Source organism: Gallus gallus, chromosome 3, assembly GCF_016699485.2.
Source record: "Gallus gallus isolate bGalGal1 chromosome 3, bGalGal1.mat.broiler.GRCg7b, whole genome shotgun sequence".
Classification (NCBI taxonomy): domain Eukaryota; kingdom Metazoa; phylum Chordata; class Aves; order Galliformes; family Phasianidae; genus Gallus; species Gallus gallus.
In genome coordinates, this window is record NC_052534.1 from 27,305,610 (window position 1) to 27,328,649 (window position 23,040).

Genomic DNA, 23,040 nt, shown 5'->3' on the forward strand with positions numbered 1-23,040 from the left:
GGCTTAATCCCTGACCTAATGAGTAAAGAGGACTATTCTAGAATTCCCTTCGATTGCATTCAAAATCAAATTAATCGTTTCCAGCAGGAAAGTTGTGCCCAGCCTCCCTTACGAGTAGATGAGTAAAACGAATCCATAAAAGGACACTTCTAAGATGCTAGTACTGAGTGGTAAATATTAAAATAGATCCTTGTCCTTGTTCTGCGGTCCCTTGATATGATTAGCAGCAATGCGCGAGCCGTAGCGTTCTGACAGTTTTAAACTCGCTTGCCAGGAGGTGATGCATGCATGCTGCACTTGATGGTAAATAGCAGCTTCATATGCCTCTTCCTGTCAGATCTGTTTGCAGTGAGTCTGTTTCTCTGGCCCTTCAACTGTATGTTTTCTCTTTTTCTTTCCATCTTTCCCGCTCTTTTCTAATTCAAGCACGTTATTTCTCCCAAAGCAAATTATTTTTGTCACCAGAGACAAATTAAGCACATCTCACAAAGCCTTAGTTTTAATTTCTTATTTATTAACATTAAGCACGCTGTATTCCTTCTCCTCATTCTCTTTCTATAAACAGGAATGTGTGAGAAGCAACACAGCAGATAGAAGCCATGCTCTGATCATAGTTAAAGTTACCTGCAGCAAACAGGATTTCTGCAACTAGCATGATACCCGTGGGTACAGAGGAGTGGGGAGGGCTAAAAGCATGGCCCTGTTTTCTATATGATTTTTTTTTTTTGTCTGATGACTGTGTCTGCCAAAATAAGGCTCAATTACCCTCTTGTGAAATTTCTGTTAGAACGTTTTACAAACTATATCAGAAGTCCTCAGTTCGTGAGTCTTCAGGCATCCAGGGTTCTAAATAATCCAAGCTGACATTTGAATTTTATTCTGAGACGTTCCAATACACGTCTCCATTTTGGATACACCACAGTACTCAGGAATGAGCCAAACAGCGCTTTCTTTCAAGGTGGAAGACGCTGTGACCCCTCCGGATTCTGGTACGCAAAGCTTCTGGTGTAGCTGGAAGTGATACCATTTGTGGCTCTCAGAGCCATCAGAGTTCAGTTATACATGATGGTCAGAATGATAAGACAAAGTATTTGATTTTATTCGGGACACCCATATGATGTTTTCTTCACGCTTTCAGGAAACCCTTTTATGCCTGGACCATGTCCCTGGATTGGTTAAATGGGCATGCATTTGGGGCTGAGAACATCCATATTTTCCCATCAATTTAATACATGTCATTCACTGTTTGCTTTTTTTTCATCATGTTACTTGTTAACTTGTTTTTTTCCCCTTGAGAAAATTTATCCCCCATATGTTAGACACAAAACTTTGGTTTTCATCACTTGTCTGTTCCTGACTTTTCTCTCATTGCTCTTTGCAGCACACATGTTAAAGTTTTCCCTTTGTTATTGCTAGAGGACAGTCTTGAAAGAAACATTCTTTGAGAAGTTTAGCTTGCTGGAGCCAGGGCGTATTATTATTACCACCACATGGAGAAAAGAAAATTACTCTATTGGGAGAACAAGAAATACAGGTGCATAATTAAAATAGATCCCTGCTCACTCATCCACCTCTGTACCCTCCTGCGGAGCTGGGGGTACAGTTTGCATTCTTTTCTGCTATTTTCTTTTAAAAAGTAATTACCATTTGAAGATGGCTGGGATCACTTCATGCAGTCAGGTGAATGAATATCTTCCGTGCTGTTCAGAAGGCTCTCTTCTGAATTTATGGGTATGATAGACCAATGGAAGTTCCTGCCAGCCGTATCATGGGAGCACAGATTGAGTTGAGTTGAGCACAGACCATGGGACCCCTACAGCGTATTCTGAGAACACAGAACTGCACATAAGTGCTTGCTTTTAACAGTGACCTTTTCATATTTTGCAACAAAATGAATTACGTTACCATTTTCTTAATAATCAATTATATTTTACTTCATCCTCTCCGTGTTTGGTTTGTTGTTGAACTGATGTTCAGCGATGAACTACTGCCATTTTTCCTTTCTTTTTGCTGAGAAAAGAGGAAAAATGAAGCACTTGTTTTTCTTATATCACAAGATTGAAAATTCTTTTTTTCTTTTAGTAATTGTTATATATTCATGTGCCATCTGTTTTCTGTTTTCTTTCATTACTTTCTTTGATCTCAGATCACTGTAATGTATGCACTTGAGAAGTTTAATATAGAAATAAATGTTTACATATCCAAACAGAGGTTACCAGTCACATCTCTACATGCCATTTAAAAACAATAAGTTGAATCTGCTAATCTTAAAAATAATGATGGATTTGTCCATTCATCCAACTGCGTCTGCATTTGCTTCAACTTCTTAAATCAGGAATTACCTACCACTTTGATGGTCCAGAATACAGACTGGGAAAAGGTCTTACTGCTTTCTTTTTTTCTTTCCCTCAGTATCAGGTAGCCCTCATTAGCCAGAAAAGAGGAATTGAATAAGATGGACCTTTGCTCTAACCCACTATGTCTGTTCTTATTTTATGGATTTAGGTGGTGGTTTTGTTATTAATCCCCTGTGGCCAAATTTACTGAATATGCTGCCTACATCTGCTTTCCTGAGATGTTTGGTTCCAGCTCCATTGCTGCTCCTCTTTGGTATCTCTGAGCCTCAAATAATTCCCTTCTAACCAAAACCCCATTTATGTTCCAAGCTTACCTCTTTAGGGGATCTTTTGCTATTCAGCATTTTTAAGTACTACTTGAAAACAAGTAGTTTATTTCTGCTTTATCATTAATAAGCCTTTTAATAGCTCTCAACAAATTGTCTCAGGTTTAAAGATGAACTCTTTAGAGCTATGCAGGTCAGCTGTTTCTAAAACATTCTTTATAACAGGACGTATATGCTAAGACAAGATTACATTTTCACTGATTTTAATTGTTACTTGATTTGTCTTTCTTATTAATTCAAATTTACAGGTATTTATCATGTAATCTGATGTAAATATTTTTATCTTTATTCTTCATAAAAAAAAACAGCTTTATGTTATTAAGTCCTCTACTTTGTGGATATCATGTGAGTATGTTTGTAACAGAACTGTGTGTTAGCTGTGGAGCAGAGAGCTAGCCATTGAGCCCTAAGACATTTCACAGATGGTGTGGAGCGTTTGTTTTGCTAGAGATGAGTAAAAGGGGATAGTCCTTGTGATTAGCTGAATTATTACTGAGTCAGAAATCTCTGTTGTTTACTTCCACGCTGGTCAGCAGCTTTGATCTGTGATGCCTTTGTCACAGAATAAAAATTTTAAAATGTCAGCTACAGTTTTATACAATGATGAGATTTTGTATGTGTAAGTATCAAATGCATCACACTTTGTGCTCTATTCTTCACTAACTGCTTTAGGATTTAATGAAATCACATGCAGTATCTGATATAACAACACAGCTTGTTCTTATGGATTTATGTGCTAGAAAGAAGCAAACAAAATTATGCTATCAGTGAATTATCTACCATTAGTTTGTCTCGAAGGCTCTTCACAAGCTGTTCTTTTCACTCTTGCTTGTTGCAATAATATTTTTTTAATGTCTGACATTGCTTTCTTTTTATGTGGTTCGTGAAGAAAAAAACTCAGAACAAATCTTGCAAGGTTATCAGTTCTTTCTTTGCTTAGCCTGTAGTTCAGTTTTATCTTTTCCCAGAAAGATCAAGCTTGTTGAGACTAGTTTGTTAATTCCCAGATGCAGCACAGCCTAATCCCTGAGGTTTGTGCAGGAATGTGCTAGTTCTCCATTTCCTTAATTCTTCTAATGAAAAATAAATGTATCCAATGTCATCTAAGTGAAAACCAATGGTTGTTCTTCTCAGTCTTCTATAAATGTTGAAAAAGAAACAACTCTATACAAGAAGAGTTCTTTGGAATACTTACTTTTTTTTTTTCTTTCCATTTTTTTCTCCTTACTGTACTATGGCCCTAGGCACAACCACAATGTCAATACAGTTCATGTGTTGTTTTTCTTATTTAGTATGTGCGTGCAATTACAGAGCCCTGCAGGTTAGGAACCAAAATATATTGCATGTCAGCAATTTGAATTTGGTCCTAAACGTTTTGAAGAACAGCTGCTTCTCTGTTCAAAGAATACTGAAGAGCCCTTCAGGAGAAGGAAAACTCCTAAATGGTTGCAGCAAATGATTTAGCGTGTCAGGCTATTTTCAATGTAACTCTGGGAACTGCTTTCTTCCTAGTGGGAAATGGATATCAGACTCCTGATCTAAGTAAGAAGGGCCTAGCAAGTGTTTAATTAAATGCTGACAGAATACTTAGGGGTTTTGATGGTAGAAAACAGTACAGCTATATATAAACTCATTGCTAATTTTCTTAAAGAAAGCTGCAAGATGTGTAAAAATATTACAAAATAATAGCTACTATCCTTTTGCTTCCTTTGTGTTATTGTCTATTAGTTGAGGTTGAAACATTTCTGGAAGAAATATTAATAATGGAAATTCTTGTTAGTATGACCAAAATCAATAAACAGCAATGGCTTCTACAAGATTAAGAGAATATCGAGCTTATACAACTGTATCTGAAGTCTTAGAGTAGGACATCTGAGATCCTGCTTATTAATATAGACTGGTTAATAATAGAGATAGTCCCAGGAATTTACCTTTTCTTTTGTAAGTAAAGGAACGCTACTATTTCTTCATTACATTGAAGTTGCTGGAAATTCACAGTGTATTTTAATTTAAATTCCAACTTTGTTCTAAACTCTATTTTATCTGTTGCTGGAAACTATGAAATTTCCCATATTTAGTCTAAAATGAAAGATGTTACTTTTGGGAGAGGAGAGAATAGCTTTCAGCCAATTCATTTCAATCAGTTTTTAATTATTCTAGCGTAAGTATTTCTTCATGTATGTGTGTAAAACTTTTATAATTTGAAACAACTGGAATTAGCTTGGCTTATGGCCTGATCTTGCAATTGCATATACACCAAAACTGTCTCTCACTACTTCTTTGGGACTCACCATGTGTTAGAATTAACAGGATCAAGTTCTCGTTCTGTCATTCTCAAAAAAATCTTAGAAATCAAAGATATAACCAACTTTGTAGCCAACTGGCTTACTCTAAGTACTTAACATTCAGAACATTTTAAATTGTCATATGTAGTTTTAGATAAGTTATCCTTAAGCCTAGCAGTTTGCTTATTATTATTTACGATTTCTGTTCCAGTAGTAGCTGGCAACATTTGCAAAGTTGCACTGTGCTAGGTGCTGTGTGGATGCTAAAGCAAAAGATGGACTGCTCGCTGAAGAGTTAACGATTTTTGTCATCTCATCAGTTTCTATTTGTTGAGTAGGAACAGACCTCTTTTGAGATCTCAGTCCTGGTGAAGAAGTGCTAGCTTCGGTCGGATTGCTCAGGGTTTCCCCTTTCAAGTTTTGAATCTCCAAGGATGGGGAGCCTATGCCCTGTTTCGGGTACCTGCTCTAGTGCTGCATCACTCTGGTAGTGAAAAAGTTTTTCCTAATGCTGGAATTTTCCATGTTCCAGCTTGTGCCAGTTGAGTCTAGCCCTATTCTTGTGCAGCTCCAAGAAGAGTGGTTCTCTCTTGTCTATTATCCACACATTAAATCGTTGTAGCCAGCAATTAGATCTCTCCCTAGCCTTAGGTTTTTAAGGCTGAACAGAGCTGCTTCTCCCAGCTGCTGCTTGTATGTCCTAAGCTCTGGTCCCCACCTGCTTTGCTGATCTCCCACTGGGTTTTTGTAGTATGTCAGCGTCTTACTTCTGCCAGCGATCTCAAAACTGGATTGTCCTGAAGATTTGGTCTCACAAATGCCAGGCAGAGGATCCAGCACTTTTCCCTGAAAGTGGCTGTGTGATCCATGGAGTGCCTCAGATACGCCACTGCTAGGAACGCTTGGCAAAGATTTACATCATGGTTTCTTTATCACATTTAGCCAGTGCAAACTAGTACTGATGTTGAAAGGGGTCAATTGTTTTGCTTTATCTTATTTTAGTTCGGGCTTAATTTTAACACAGATCTGCTTTTCAATCCAGTTTATTTCCTGGCCACACAAATAGCTGTGCTGGCACAAGAGAATGGGCCATGTGGACAGGAGTGGAAAGGAAAGCAGGGCCATTTTTTTCTGTATCAGTGCTGATTTGTGTCAGCGTACTGTAAGTAGACTCCACAGTCTAAAGAGACAAGAATAATTAACTGAGAATAATGAGGAGCATTGCCAAGAACCTTTGCATCACTTAAAAGCTTCAGTTAGATTTTTCTTCTACTTTTGTAAACAAAATACAGAAAATTCTCTGTAGATTAATTGCATGTCTTTTTTTTTCTGACAGCAGGTTTGTGGAACATCCTCTAGCTTTACTTAGGCCATCCAACTGAGGAGCTTCATGACACCAGCACAGGAAAATAAACTTCTTGATTTGCTGCTCCTCCGTACAGTACTATGGCAAATGGCCACATTGAACTTTTAGTATTGTTATTTAATTCTATCTTTACGTAACTATTAGTTACTTCCTTCAATTGTACTGCAGTTTGTTTTGTTTTGTTTTGCTTTTTTTCCTTTTTTTTTTTTTTAATAAGATTCTACTGAAGGGAGGAACATAAAATCTAACCACAGTATTTAACATCAGTTGACATTTACAGCAATCTCTAATTATTGGCACAAAATCTGTCTGGCTTCTGCTGCTTTTATGATTCTTCCAGCTTGTTCCAGTGTGTTTTAGTTTTACAGTCCTGCTATAGATGAGTTGATGATAATGGTTGCAAGCAACTGAAGATCTACTTTTATACAGACTCTTTCTGGTTCAAAATAAATGTGTTTATTGGTGTAAGCAGTATGAAGGCAAAAAGAAAGATTCCTGCAAAACCTGCCACATTACCAGTCCCCAGATAACTTTTTTCACAACCCAGACAAAAAATCCTGTTGGCTCGGGGCACAGCTATCACAAAAAGGGGTACGTTACACAATGTGTGTCACATTAGGAAGAATATTATATTTAAATACTCTATTTATCTTGCTCATACGCTTACAGAAGTATAAATCTCAGGTAAATGAGCCAAAGTCAGACTGACTATTTCTTTACCATAACCAAATCCATTTTCCTCCATGAGACTTTACAACCTCTGTAGAATGTTTGGAATTACTGCACATCACGAAGTACATTAGAAATTCCTTTAGTCAGTTTCATTCAAGGAGTAGTGTGTGCATTTTGGTAATCTGCTTTTGTTCTTGTGCTAGGTATTATGGATATGGGAACACATAGTTCCTGCTCCTGAGATCACTACATTCAGTAAGAGACACAGACACTTCAGTCTCTTGGTTATTAGAATAGACTATATGTATTTTAATACCATTTGTTATCCATCCCTAGTCACTCGAAAGCCATTATTGGTGTACTGATTCGTTGCAAACCGTGCAGGACAATGTATTCAAAAAACCTGGTGAGGTATTTTTGAAACAGATTCTCTTATTTGAAAATACCCTTTAAAAAACTTAAATACATCCAATTTGTCTAAATAGTTTCTGCTGCAAGAAAATTTTCAGCAGTGTGGTGACATGGCAAAGAAAAATTGAGTAGATTTATTTGCTTTCTTATAATCTAAACCTCACTTTATCCTTGTCTGGGATCAGTGTGGTTTAAAAAAAGAAATAGTTTTAAATTGTGTATACGAGTTATACCCACCAAGTCTTGCCACACTGAATTCTGCCTTGTAGTTATCAAATCAACAGCTCCTGGAAACATCTGTGTGTTTGCCTCAGTCGGGACTACAGGACTTGATCCTCTAAGTTCAAAAATTAAAACCAGTAGGTACTCTGTTCATGATAATATAAACCCTAAGGCAGTGGCATATGCTGGCCCTTCGGAGCCTAAGGGTGACTTCTCTGTTCTGGGTCAGGCTGAAACACAGGAAATGACAGTGGCAAGCTGTGAGGCCTCTGAGTCACAACTGGGGGCGGCTTGCTTGGGGATGGCTGTAGTAGTTCCTGTCCCCAGCTGTCCGCCCTGCCTCCCTTTGTAGGACAAACATGCCCGTACTTATGGAGCAGTTGTTCAACCACTGTATTTTATATTCTGTTTCGGCAAGAAATATGCATGCTGATTTCAAGCTTCTGTAATGCAGGGAAAGGTAGTTTGAGATATTTCAGCAGCTGTTTCCCAGGAGGCTGAGTTGTCCATGTGGTAGAAGTCAGCAGGACACAGAGCTGGTGAAAAGCTTCCAAAGTAAGTTTTCCATTGAAAACAAGCCCCAAGACCATGGAAGTTATGTCCAGTTAATAGACGATTATTTGAAACTGCTTCAGACTGCATTTTTCAGGAAGCAGCAGCATTGTAGTTCAAGATAAAGTAGGACTTCCCTCTTCTCAGACAAGCAAGACAAGATTTAGTAAAGACAACAGCATACAATGTGCCAGTTTACTTACAAGTAAGTCATACTCCAGTAGGCAGGAGGAGTACTGCTTGCTAGAGTGTTTCAGGTAAAACATTCTGTATTTTTCTTTTCTTCCTGACTGATTCTTGTCACGTACCCTCTGCCAAAAAAGTACATGGCACTGGAAAAAGAGATGCCATCAAGAAAATGTATGAAGTGAAGAAAAGGATGTTTATTTCTGAAGTCTTCACTACAGGTTTTTGGGAAATTTTGCTTTTAGGTGCGTGGCAGAGATTAATTTTAAGAGCCAACTGGGAGAAGTTGACTTAAGGTCACCATCTGTTAGAAGAAAAGTTTATCTGTGTTTGTACAGAGCCAACACAAAAGAGTCTCAGCGCTGGCAGAGGACTATGGACACATCCATAACTCAAATATATAATCATCTTGTGATGGGCCTTTGCCCAAAGAGAGCTTCAGATGACTTTTAGGTATTCTTATCTCAAATACATATTAAAGTAAGCACAGTGGTCAAGTTTACCAGTTGAGCACTCTTGTATTTTTTTTTCCTTGAAGAGATTTCTCACTAGCTGAACCCTGAGAATTGTAATAGGTTTCTTGTATAGTGATAAATATCCCTCAAGAGTAGTGACTGAGTTGCCATGTAGCATTTTTCACATTAGACAGCAAAATGCTTTCACCAAGGCTGTGTCATTGTGTCCATTTCAGAGATGAAGAAGCAGGAGAAGTGTGATTTTGGTAAAGGTTGCATGGCAGGCATATTGTAGAAGCTGGAACAGAACCCATGCTTCCTGTGTCTCTGCCTAGGCTGCTCTCTATTAGTCTGCTGTGCCCAAAGTACGTGCTGATTTCAAACAAGGAGCATGACATAGCTGAATATCAGCGTAGGAAGCGGTTTCACGATCATCTCATAAGACACATTTCTAAAATGATATTAAACACTGTTTTCAAAAGCAACTGTTGTCCAAAATTGAATGCTATCAGATAATGATTTTCATTTGCGTGGGTTATTTTCCAGGCAGAAATTTTAACGGGCATCCCAGTTGGCAACCTTGAAGATACTGAAAAGGTGGGACGCCTGCTGTTAGAAAGAGGGTGTAAGCTCGTAATTGTTACTCTTGGAGCAGAAGGCTGCATGATGATATCAGTAGAAGAACCCATTCCAAAGCACGTTCCTGCTGAGAAGGTCAGGGCTGTGGACACTACGGTACGTTTTTGTGGTTTAACTGTCTTGCTTTGGAAAAGACTGCTTAAGCACAAAGGGATGGCAGTGAGTAATCAGCCAAATCTTTGGGCACTAGTACAAAGGTTAATTTATGATGTGAAATTGATAGCTTGCTTCCAGCCTCTCGTATATTAAATGTCAGTTCACTTCAGTTTTATAGTCTGTATTGTAGATATGCCGCAATTATTGTGCATGAGAGTATCTCCATGTTCCTTCTGTACTGAAGTCACTACCTGCCTCTGACTGTAATGTGCCATGACAGTGGCTTGAGCTGCAGTTCACACTTCCCCACGTGTGTTACTCATAATGTCCAGAACTCCAGTGCTGTGGGAAAAAGGAGATACTACTGCCCTAACAACCTGAAACTGAATGTTTGGCTCTTTTGACACAAGCATGAGTTGCTGTCCAAATGTAGCATAAGGTGTATCAAAGACATAATCTTTACAGAATATAGTGAATAAGAAGAAAAAGTTCTTACTGCTTCACAGTTTAACTGTTTTATGATGGTAGCTAATGAATAATGGCTCAGACAGCTTATTCTTTGCCATTAGGGTAGCCCCAGCAAAAATTAAAAACGGGAAAGGCAATAGTTAAGATTGCATTGCTAGGAAAACCTCACCACATTGCACATATGGGGCTATTTTGTGTTCCTAGTATTATCTGACATAAATCCAAAATAATTCCAGTGGAGTTACAGAGAGCAGAGCAGGTCACGTTGTATGTACTAACTATACATTTAAATGCCTCTTACAATAACGTCATATTACATATGTTCTGTTACAATAGTTCATTAAAATCCTGGAGATTTTACCATCTGGTGCATTCCATATCTGAATTGCATTAATAATAACTAGTTCTTTTAGCGTGTTTTTTATCCGTGGACCTCATACTGTTTCACAAAGAAGAAAAGCAACTGTTTAAAATATGAGAAAACAGAGGCATGGGGACTGAAATTACCTAGCTCAGTAGCTCACGCTGGCAGAGCTTGGAGACCTATGAAACAGAAGATCACTGATAGGTCTGGACTATTATATGTTGATACTGTGAAAGACTTTGTTTCACTGTTAAATTTAATCCTTTTCGATATATGGATACTTTGTCTTCTTTTGTCCCTTTTGTCATTTAGAAGTTTGAACTTGAGTTAGTGTTTATTTTGGAATGCCCGAAAGTTCTAGATACATGAAATGTCACTGTGCTGTACTGCGTATAATGTACTGGGTAAGGCACTACAGACGCCTACCTGCCTGCTTTTAGTACAGAATTAGAAGTGCTGGAATGAAAGATAGAGCTCCCAGGCCTGCCTTGACACTTGCTAAGAAGCAGGATTTATTAGCTTTGGAACAAAACGTTGTGAACTTGACTGTACAGCTTCTTGCTCTCATTTGGTAAATCCACCCTTGCTATCAAAGCTCAGCGTGTGAGCCTTCTTTTTTAGTGTACATCACACAGACGTGATGAAGAAAAAACATGCATGATGTGCTCCTTCAAAAGAAGCAGAAAATTGCTGCCAGATAAGCTATTGTTTAATATCTTAAGATATTTGCTGCTGTTGGTCTAAAACAGCAATCCCAAAACCACACAGTGACTGAAAAGTGCTTTTTATCTTGCCTAGCAGTTCAGAGTTTCATGACTGAACTAATTTAACACTCTTTTTTTTTTTTTTCTTTTACATAAAAGCAATTACTTAGAGTTTACTGAATCCTTGCCCTGCCTCCTTGTGGCCAACAGGTTATTGGCTTTCCTATAGCAGAGGATTTTCACAGTTAATTTTGTTAATCTACTTAAATACCAGTGGGTTGTTTTCAGTAAAACAGCTGTGCTCAGTTTATTCTTGCAGACTGAATGAAAAAAAGATGTGTTGGCCTTCCACTATAAAAGTCTTATGCTGCTTTGACTGATTATCACTTTGCCTGAAAGCAAGTGGTTTTAAAGCAACCCTTCTAAACCCCAAACAAAATAATATCCTCAACTAACCTGCCTACCTCTGTAACTAAAATAAATACTGAAAGTTGTAATAGGACATGTTACTCTTCTCATACGCATAGCTACAATGGCTCCTTTCCCAGGGGAATAAACTCAAGTTGTGGTGGTTTAGCAAGAAACACCCATCCACAATATGGTCAGAGCTGTTCATGCACATGCTCTCAGCCTACAATTTAGCACTAAGCAAAGTTTCAAGGGACCAGGCAGTAATTTTTTTAAGCTGCTTGAATCCAATCACGTTTGATAACGTGTCCATATCTATACTGGCATTGCTTGGATCTGCAGAAGGTAAAGTTACCATCAGACAAAATGTTCAATGATATGTAAAACCCTTCATAGGATTTAGAAAGGTTACACAGCTCTTATGAGAACAGTTCCTTGTCCCAGGCGGTGTGCCCCCTGTTCTCTAGGTCCGTTAGAGAGACTATGGGTCAAAGATGGTAAAGCCTGAATCTCCTGCCTAGCTCATGAGATGGTTAATCAGAGAGTTTATTGGCAGAACACTGGGAAAAGCTGGCTCCATCTCCTGCTCTGTGGTGGAACATGAATCTTCAAGACTGAAAATCTGGCATTTCTCACCCACACTAAATCAATACTATAAAGAAAGAAAGAAAAAAAAAGATGCTTGTTGATTCTTTTTAGCACTAATTATCTTAATGTGGGTTTTACTAATGTATGCAATGCTTCCCATAACTGTTAGCAGAGCTCTCCATGCACAGTCCAAAACATGTAGAGCACGAATAGTCGTTTAGAAGGAAGTTTTGCAAGACACGTTATTGTAAAGCTGTAACATCTGTTTCTCCTGTTATAGCTAAATAATGCAATAAGCTTTTGTTGAAAAAATAAACTTTCCCTTCATTTTGCTGGCTTCTGCTAGCTATTTTGACATTTGACACACAAAACGTAATAGTATATCGATAACAAGAGAACTAAGACACACTTTGTAATCTCTTTTCATTACTCTATATAGCTGCTGTTAAATCTACTTAACTACATGTAGTTAAAAATATGCTTTTTTTTTTTTTTTTGTAGAAGCTATTTCTACTTTATGTGAAATTAGGTGCATGAGGCAGCACTGAAATAGGTTTGAGAGTTAATTATGTAATTCCATTTGTATGACAGCTCCTCAGTAGCAGGAGGTTGCACAAGCCATTGACAAATTTGATAAGCATTTCACAGCAATCAATACTTTGATGTACACATGTTCTGCAGTTGCGTGCGTGTGTCTTTGGAAGCCATTCGCTTGCTGCTGGAGCAGAAGCACAGCTGAGGTGGAGCACAGCAGCTGCCTGTGAGGACAGCTGTAGGACATGACCGAACACTGTCAGGTCAAAATGGTACTCGAGGTAAAGCCGGTGATCTGTGTGATGAGCCACACGGTGAGCCTGGCTTGTGACATTGGCTGCTGCCACACACGCACTGTCCTGGCAGAGGCATGCCCAGCCTGCTAGCAGGGACGGCTGCCACATCGTGCATGCTGGGGAACGGTGCTCTGCTCTTCTTGCACCTTCACCCCTGCTATCCCCCTCCGCTTCTGACAATCACGCAAAGTGTAATTTACAGCACTGTTTACATCTATTTACATTTACTAATTATATTCTGTTGAAACTGCCAAGAAAAATTTGTCAGAAGAATGTAATTACCCAAAGCTGGAATTGGGCCAGCAGTCAGATTAGTTCCATTTTCAAAAAGCATTATGGGATCTCACCAAGCTGACAGCATCAAGCGGCAGCCAGGGACAGGGCCGAGCCTCAGTGGTGCTGCCACCATTAGCTGGAGGAGCAGAGGCCTGGCTCAGGCCCGGCGTGTGCAAGTGGACTTACTTGGTGGAGGCCATCAGGCCTCCTAGGAGCCCCAGGCTCTGGAGTCTGAGCTTGAGAGGGTCATTCGGGTTGTGTTGGAGCCCTGGGCTCTGGTGTCTCTGGAGGGCTGGCCATGCCAGGCCTCCTTCACAGGCAACGCAGACCAGTGGCCTAGGGCTATTTTCTCTGGGCAGGCTGAATCTCTCCTGTGTGAGGCTTTAGTGGAAAATGGAGTGCTCTCTGTGCAAGTAAGAGCTTCCCTACTGCCAATCCCGATTTTTAGGCTGCAGCCCTGAGGTCACTCTGGGGAGGGGAGCACTCCAGGGCTACTTTTTCTAACCTCTGGTTTGCTCCTGACCCCAGCTTGAATCAAGGTGCTGACTAACATCCATACACACTTGCATCAGTTTGGGTAACATTATAATTTCCACCCCATCCAGTCTTTTAAAAATACAGTGTAGCTGATCTGCATAAGATCTTCATCAGCTTCTACTTGACCTCTAGGTTTCCATAAGCAGGTGTGTGCACAGAGGTCCTGCAAGTGCAAGCTTACAATCAGAAGATAACAAATCTACATGTCTGGCTTGGGGACGGATGTGTTCTCTGCAAAGGCAGATGAAGACACTTGGGCACACAATATTTAGATGAATATTTGGAATCTCTGTGGTGCCCCGGCAATCACAAGTCCCTGCTCTCTCTTTTAAAACCCATTAAGAACTTGGGAGGTTTAATTTCAAGGTATTTCTAAGCACAGTCCTTAGATTTCTTGTACTACTAGAATCTACCCTGTCTAGCTGTGCCTTTCAGGTAAAGAGACTGCACAACCTACTGCAGGAGACTGAGGAAATGTAAGTCACCGTACAATAAGTATGTATTTATTGTGCGTTACCGTATACCGTATGTCACCATACAATAAGTATGTCACCACTGGTTGTGATAACACGCTTATAAAGAAGAAGCACAGTTCTGAGACATGCTAAAATTCAAATTTAATCCACTCAGTTACGCCTGAAATTTGACAGTGTATAATTCATTCTGCATAGTCTGTGCAGCGTTCCCAGAGTTGGATGATACACACTATTTGTCATAATCATAAAAGTTACTATTATTTTTTCGTGTCAGTTCTCCAAAAGGAAGGCTCATTGCTACAGTATGAGTTTGTCATCAGAAGTTTTATGTTCAAATCCTATTAAGTTTCTCTCCGATTTCTTCTTACAGCGTATTAAATCTAGCTCTTTTATGATGGGAGGGGATTTAGAAGGCTGTCTTTAAGCAGTGGAGTGCTCACTGAGCAGCTCTGTGTTCGACTCTGAGGGTGTTACACAATCTTCATTTTTAAAAAGCCTTGTCTAAGTGTATAGCTATATAATTTTAGATATGTCACAGTACTCAGGCCTGTGCAATAATTGCGGTCTAAAGAAGGCGGTGTGGTTTAGTGATTTAAACAAAGGACTGAGTAAGAGTTGCGGGGCTCTGCCAAAGACTTGCTGTAAATCCTTGGAAGAGTTACTTGTCCCCTTTGTATCCCGATTTATCTATCCATAAATTGGAGCTGCTATTAATGTATTGCATATAAACCATGAGAAGTCTGTTCGAGATCAGGACAGAATCTAGGAGGCCTTTTCCCAGGCTTGTCATATAACCTCAGGCCAGTTGTGCAGCTCTGGGGGCATTACAAACTCATTGAAGTTCTTTTGCTTGAAGTTGAGAGGTCTTGTCTGTCAAAATATGGTTTACACTAAAATTCTCTGACTTAATTGTATCTTCTGGTTTGGAGGAAGCCTGAGCCCGGGGAGTGAAGTGGACACTGAAGTAAAGCCTTAGAATATAAATAAATCCAAAACAGTCCTCCTAATAACAGCAATTCTTTGTCTCCTGACTTTGTGGCCTAACGTCTGAGGCTCAAGGGGATATAAATACAACACTCCGTGCAATGACTAATTACTCAAAATTCTGTGCATCAGCAGAAGTGGGACTTGTGGTTGACTCTAATATTATCAAATGCCTTTGCTATTTAATAATCTTGTAGCCATACATTATTTAGCATGCCGTTTGCACAAAGAACAGTGATTTTATTTCAGCTATCTCTCAACAAAGTAAAAATGCAGCTGGTAGTAAATGAAGCATTTGGCAGACAATGTGTCTGATGTACAGTTCTGTAACTTGCTAAGAAGAGAAAAATGTTGTTGAGTGTTTAACCTCTTCCCATCCAAAGAGACAGTACAAAGGAGTAAAATGGCTACAAAGGGCAAAGTCTTTTTTTCTTCTTCTTCCTTTTTTATTTCGTTTTCTTTCTTTTATTTTTTCCCTTTTCTCTGTTTTTCCTTTTCCCTTTTTTTTCTCTTTTTTTCTTCTTTTTCTTCTTCCTCTTTCTTTTCTCTTTGCCTTTTTTTCTTTTTTCTTTATTACCCCTTTCCTCTGCATTCTCCTTTTCCTTTGTATTTCTCTTTCTTTTTCTCTCTCTCTCTTTTTTTTTTTTTTTTTTTTTCTCTCTATCTTCTCTTTCAAGGAAAGTGAAAAAGTTACTATCGGGCAGACAACTCATATATCAGTGGCGTTTATTCACACACCAACACAGAGTGATTATACCCAGAGTGCCCATTAGCATCCCGCAAACCAACAGCACAATAGCTTCCTTTCTGTAACGTGCAACCAAAATAGGTTAATAAATAAGTTTAGTTCCAGTCATAGCCCACTTTCTGCATTCTCTTCTTTACAAATATGGAATCCATTGAATTTTGCACCAGAAAAACCATGAGGAATAAATTAATTTGCCAGACACTCCAATCAGCAATCTGCGCTGTAAATCTATTTAAAGCTGCATCTATTATGTTCTGAAGTTCAGCTGAACTGTGAAAGGGCACATGACTGAAATCACTACATTTGGGTTGACTCACAGTTAAGTGTAGATGGGAGTTGCTTGGCTCATCACAAATTTCTGCTCCTGATTCAGGCCTTCTCAACACGCTCCAGTTTTTGAGGACGTGGTCAATGGTGTGTGTGTATGTAGGCAACGGGGGACAAGAGGAATTGCAGTGATGCTTCCATTTGCATTGGCTGCCAAATAAGAGGTGGAGAGCTATTACTTTTGCAAGCTGGATGCTCCCTCTTTCCCTTTTGAGAGAAGAAGGCTCTATTATCTTCATTTTGCAGATAGGAAGAGTAGAGGTGGAAACGTTACCAATGTTAGATTTGAAGCGCTGGCTAAAATTGGTTCTGCTTCAAGTTAGGTAGAGGGTTGGGGTTACATAGCCGAAAATGAAGCACAGGCATATATTGCTACTCTCTGAACTTCTACACAACATTGTCATGGGAGGAAACACTGTTTATCTGCTTAGTAACTGTTTATTTTAATCCGTAAGTACAAACATTGTAAACATAACGAGCAAACAGAAGCAGGCTTGTACCTAACAATTTGCAGCCTTGTTTTCCAGTGGAAGATTCCACAGACCACCCAGGCTTTGCTCTAGTCCTTTTCTCAACCACGGAGCATCTAATTAAATCCCTCTCCATTCCCGACTCTAAGTGGATGAGAGCCTACAGTCCTGTACGGTTTCTTTCCAGATGGAAATGCATAATTTAACAGAGATACAGCTGACAGGGAGAAGTGGGCCCAAAGCAGTATTAGCATTTGCCACAAATTGCTTTGAATTACAAGGGGAGTACTTAATGAAGATGTAGACTAGAAGAGAAGATTAAAACCAATATTAAATTTTCTAAGATTGCACAGTGCCAGGTGGCTAAAACCTCATATTAGAACCGAATTTCTGTCCCAGTTACTGTAGTGACACTAAAAATTATTTGGATTTGCTGCCAAGGAACACACCATCAGTATAACATCGTCACATTTTGTACCATTGCGTCCTACAGATTTGTTCAGTATACGTGTCTACATATACATAAAGTTGCTAAGCACCTTACATTGCTTACTACTTCTGTTCTTGCAGCATCAGGGCAAGTACTATTCTGTCCTCTGTTTTGTAGATGAGGAACAAAAGCAGACAGGGACTGTTTGTCTGTGGCAGGCAAACCTGCTTCTCTTGATAAAACCGTAACTTCTTGTCTGTGCTTCTCTTTAAAGGAAATCAGTACTGGAGACAAAACGTTGTCGGGGTGTCGATTGCCTCACTTTTAGAATTGGGTATCATCACAGACATCCACCTAAATGAGAAAGTATACAATAGTTGCTTTGCATTGGATGCTTCTTGAAGGGGCTGCAAGAGGATTGTAGCAATGTGCTATGATAGGTGCTTAGGCTGCACTGCTGTCATACTGAGAAATACTCCAGTTGCGAGGTTAACCCAAGTCTGGACAGAAAAAAATAGAGATACTGACAGCTGTTATGCACTAAGCCAAGTGTTTTACTGTGGAGCCAAAGCGCAAGAAACATACAGTATCAGACCTTTGGGCCTGAGATTACATGCTGATGAGGTTTGGGGAAGCTGAGTTCAGAAATATCTTGAAGTTGTCTTTTTGCCATCTCACTTCTGGGCTGCTTTTGTAAATGAAACGATGGCATAATTTATTCAGGTTGAGAATAAATTAGGAAATGACTCTTATTTCTTCTCTTGGGCTAACTATGGCTTGCAACACAAGTCAAAATCATTGCAGCAGGATGTGCCACATCCCTTTTCTTGATTTGCACCCCTTCTCTTGTCTTTATGGTGAAAACAAAACAGCCTCTCCACCAAGAGGATGTCCCTAGGAAAATTCAGTCGTAGACACATAGCTCACCCTTGTGCTTCGATTTTGTGCCATCAACACCAACACACAAGGTAGTGTTACTTGTAATGGCACTTAACTGGGATGTCTGATTTGCGTAAAGAACTGAGAGGAAGGAAGACCAACTGTGAGCAGCCATCCTTTCTAATTAAATTCCTACAGTTAAAAATAGCCACTGGAAGCTGGCGCTTCTGGCACATCCAGAGCATCACCTTCCCAAGTATCTTTTTCTGGCCTGTGCTGTAGGAAGTTGAAAATGTGATCCACTGTGTAATAGTGAGGCATATTCTTAGCTAAACTACTTGTCATTTCTTACCTTTTGCATTTATGGTTAGCTTACAAATGTCACATCTCCTTTTCTTCTCTAAAGCTAGTCTCTGCATAACCATTGTCACCCTGGCTGTTGTAGAACATAACCTCCTTCTCAATTTGTTCAAATCGGTTCTGACTGCAGTGAGAGGGAAGGCAAACCCAGCTCCAGTTTGTCCTACTTCATTACCAAGAAATGCCAATTGCAGTAATGGCGATACTGAACTAAGACCTGATTTCCCCAACAGAGTTTTCTCTGGTAATTTTGGTCACTACATAAACCAGAAAGGTTTGCGTTGGATTGGCGATATTGCATAATTAGGTTTTCAAAAGAACAAGAACAGAGAAATGAGAGTAAGGGGGAAATCATGCTTCTTGCTTTTGCACATTCTAACCACAGAAAATGCCGCGTTTATTTCTTATCAGGAGTAAAGGAATCTATCCTTTGTAGCCTGTCCCTTGGTCAGAATCCTTTCATAGCTTCAACCACGCAAATGGAAGGAAGCTAAAAACATAAGTTTTGGTGGGCGATGGCGATAATCTATGGCAGTGGGTTTCATCAACAGTTTTCAGCTGAGCGTGCTTTTGTCGCTTTCCTCGGGGCTTTGTTTTGTATTTTTATGTGTACGGATAGACATCTAGGTATAAAATCAGCTGTTCTAGAACAACTCAGCTGTAGAAAAGCATATTCTCAAGGTCTGGCTACAGTGTTTGCCAGCTGCCCAAATGGCTTTAAGGTTTATCATGTCTATTAATTCGAAAGAACAAATAGATACAGAAATACAGGGAAAAAAGATAGGAAGGTCTCTGGAAGTTTGTGCCCCATTACTGGTACCTACAATCCCATTGCCAAATTCATTAAGCAGGCGATGTTTCTTGGGGAAAAAAAAAACCAAAACCACAACATTTTACAGGGACTCAGTGCTGAAGGCTGTGAGTAAGCAGGGAGCCCCTTCTTTCTGTACACGTGCCCCATATGTGAAGGACAGTGGAGTGGGTCGCTAACAGGGAACAAAGTTCTGGAGCAAGCAGTTCTGACTTGTAGGTCACGCCGTGCTAACTTCCATAGAGGAGATGCAACTAGAGTGCTCTTCAGAAAGCTGAGGCAAGCTCAGTCGGAAAAAAATGCGGGGAGCTGGCAAGGGGGACAATGCTAGAGTGAGCTCAGACAAAAAAACTCCTCAAGTTTTGGGTTTGGTTTTTTTTCCAGGATATGTAGTTCAGAGGTAGGCGGGAGCAGTGGCCAGCCAACAAAGGCTAGATACTGTGGTTTTGAAAGAGGCATTCGAGCATATGGAGCTTTCGTGCAGAAAAAAAAAAGAATGTTTTTTTGATCAATTCCAGGCGAGATGGCAGTTTTGTCATTCTGAGTACATCTCGTCAGATTACATGGGATCACTAAGAGCGTTTCGGCATTTTCTCACAGTTTGAGAGAAGAAAAAGCTCATGTGGCGAGTGAAATTGCCCTGCAAGGTTTCCCCCTCTGACCTGGCTATTAGATGGTGGGGTCCTGGAGCCGGGTCAGCCCCTGATGTGGCACTGGGTAACACAGCTGCTCACAATTTGGCCAATTCTCTCCTGGCTGGGGAGCGCAGTGGAGGAACCCATTGCCAGTATTTGCAGCATACTATCAGAATGTATTCTGGGCAGGGCTTGGGCTCTATTTTCATCATTTGTTCATTAAATGAAATTTGTGAATTAGCACCCAAGTTTGAGCTTTGTTAGAGAGACATTGCAAGCTGGCACGAGGGTGACATGAATAATGAAGGGAGTGAAGTTCTTCTCAAGGAAGTGATAAAAGTGGAGCTTGTGATTAGGGTAGGAGAGTAGCTGTGTATTGTTGGGGCTTGATAAACCAGTCTGAGGAGTACGAATCAACCTTCATCCTGAGAAGCTGCTATATTTAGTGCTGAGCTTCAACCACAACTCTTTGATTCCACCCAAGCTCAAACTCTGGGAAAAGTATCTGCAGCTCCTGTAGCATGTTCAGCTGAAAGAGTGGTTTATCTCCGTTAGCAGCAGTGTCTGCGTGCGTCCCTGGTGTTGACACATCTCAGTATATACGCTGTTCTCTGCAACAGTGCCGCTGGAGAGATTTGGATTGAGCTGAAGTGTAATAAGAGTTTTCCAATGGTGTGTTTTATATGTCATAAGAGTCCTATATGTACTCGAGAAAAAGAAAAAAAAAACACTTATGGAGTATTTCCTCTGCTGTTTTTGAGTTTCTTTGTCAGGTATAAACTTTTAGTTCAAATGAAAGGAGGCCACAGATCATAGCGCCCCTTACCAAAATATCTGTATCACTCGGGGTGCTGGAATGATAGTAGTACTGAATCGTTTGGTTGATGGGAATCTCACAGGGTCTGCAACGCAGATCTATGGTTGACATGAGGGAGCGTGGGTTCCTGCCTCGGTGTGCTTGCTCCATTTGGTTGTGATGGAATTTGTCACCTCCCATCAATGCTATCAGAGTTGAAAGGAGTTTATATGAGCATCATCACACTGAATTGTTTTGATGATTCAGAAAGCAGAGTGCTCCCTACGGGCGAATACTTTGTTGGCTTTCTGAGTTAGCGTGTGACACAGAATAATTTTCTTCCCAGTGCTGAGTGATATGCTGGGATACCTTGCAGTACTTCCCTACGAGGCAGGAGCTCCTCTGTTCCGATCCTGTCTGAGCACCTAGCAGAGCTTTGGGCAACTTGAGCAGGTCTGCTTAGTAATTCTGTATACATCAGTTTTGGGGTTCCCAAACCGTGTCTCATTCTCAAAGGATGGGTGGTAGATCGTGGGACTCCCACTGCAGTCCATACAAGATCCAAACCTCAGAGTTCAGCCCAAAGGTGTGTCCAAGTGGCTGTCCCTAAAATCTTCATCTTAACTTCAGATCATTTTCTGTCATGAGAAACGCAAGCCATCCTACTGGCCTTCGGAACAGATGCTGTACAGGGCTTCTGAAAGTGTTGAGCAGGACTGTCTGACATTACTAGATCTCCAGATACTTCCAGCTCTGCTTTTTAGATGACAAATAAATTAAAAACCGCAGAGTTGTGAATGTTGGATGTTTTATTTCCAACATTCACCACAGACCAGATAACTTTCCAGAGGAATTCATGCATCTCTAATGCTTGTCTCTGATCTTTTTTAGCAACAGCAAGTAACTAAATGTAGGATGTAACAGAAAGGAAAGAAAATACATGCAAGAGGCCTTGTATCAAGATTAATCTCTCAGGAATGCAGGGGGTTAACGGTCAGGCTGATTAATCACTGTTAATGAACCATCAGGAAATCTGTCAGGAAGTGGGTAAAAATTCCTGACAGCTGATGTGGAGCACTGTGTGGTGTGCTTTGGTTTTGATATTTCCCAACTGATAGCCTCCAGTGGGTGCCGTTCAGTTACCTTGAAGGTCTGAAGGCATGTGGAGGACTAGATGGCCTGCTGCCCTTGCTCAGCTTGAGTAAGTGAGCAAGAAATTTTCCCTGTGCAATGGCTCTGCAAGTACAACGCAATGTAAATGCAAGAAAGGCAGAGATTGCTTCTTCCCACAGCTTCCCAGAACAGTCTGGAAATTATACAGAAAGGAAGCGGGGTCGTTCCTCACTGCTCAGTCTGAGCCCACAGGGTACAGCAGGGAGCGGGCCAGGCAGCTTTCCCTGCTTGGACAGGGAGCCAGAGCTCTGGGACTTGGATACACAACTGAGTTAATGAATTGCTTTGTGTTGACCGAGGGTGAGGTTTCACAGTCGGCTTGAGCCCATCCAAGATCAGGCAGCTGCTGAAAGCGTTTCTCACCTCTTTCTCCTTTGCGTTGGCTGTAATGTGGTAGTGCGGCGGCTTGCTGGGCTGGGCGCAAACTAATGCTTCCCAGTCAGTGCTGCCTGGCCCAGTTCACAACAGAATGGGGGGAACGGCCTGCCTCAGTGCCTGGCTGCAGCAAGGCTACGTCTGCTGTAGGCAGGGATAAAAACATGGGCGGGGATGGAGCCTTTCAGCAACGGCAAAAATGTGGCTTGGCTTAGGCCTGCTCTGAAACTGCAGGCTGAATCGCTGGAATTAAGAGTGCACTGTCAACCTACAGTGAATGCCAGTTAAAATGTGTTAGCTCACACCTCCTGTGACTTCAGAGCAGTGGCTGATCACAGCCGTTCTGCACGTGGCTAATGGGAAGTGGGGTACGGCGGGGGGTGGCACAGCCATTCCCCATGACATGGTCGGGAGAGGGCACAGGCCACAGCAGCTGGTGTCAGTGTGCATTTGGGAGGGCAGGGAGAGGGGAAGGGGCCAGCAGCACTGCTAAGGATTGGCTCACTGTCTTTTTCTTTGGCTCGGGGTAACATATTCAAGCTTGTCTTCCTGACAAGACTGCAGAAATGCTCAGTTACCAGCACACAGATTAAGCACAGTAACACGGTCGTGGATCCAGACCCTACAAGTCTGAGGCACAGTCTGCTTCTCCTCGTACTTCTCCTTTCACTTCAACACAAGCAGCTTTGCTGAGCTCAATCTGCACCACTACAGCAGAAGATCTAAAAAGGGGAGCCCTGCTGTTTGTTTCAAGCTCATTTGTTGTTGGTTTTTAATTGCAAAATGTCGTAGTTTCATTTTAAGGACTTTTTATGTTTTTGTTCCAGCTCAAAA

The 23,040-nt window shown here is 40.7% G+C and overlaps 1 protein-coding gene and 1 long non-coding RNA gene across 4 annotated transcripts in view; one reads left to right on the top strand and one right to left on the bottom strand.

Annotated features, from left to right (window-relative positions):
* Positions 1 to 15,260, bottom strand: part of LOC121110340 — a 51,169-nt gene extending 35,909 nt beyond the window's left edge. The window contains exons 1-2 of one of the 2 annotated variants that reach the window (XR_005858740.2): positions 1,645 to 15,260; positions 11 to 1,510 (exon numbers count right to left, since the gene is read on the bottom strand). This is a non-coding gene — a long non-coding RNA (uncharacterized LOC121110340). Of the gene's footprint in view, positions 1 to 10; positions 1,511 to 1,644 lie in introns of those variants that run through there. The other variant, XR_005858741.2, reaches the window with a different exon arrangement.
* The window catches only part of RBKS (ribokinase), a 64,997-nt gene that overhangs the window by 37,335 nt on the left and 4,622 nt on the right, over positions 1 to 23,040 (top strand). For both annotated transcript variants that reach the window (XM_040698196.2, XM_419471.8), the window contains one exon: positions 9,379 to 9,567. In XM_040698196.2, the coding sequence (XP_040554130.1) occupies positions 9,379 to 9,567 (189 nt within the window). The remainder of the gene's footprint in view (positions 1 to 9,378; positions 9,568 to 23,040) is intronic.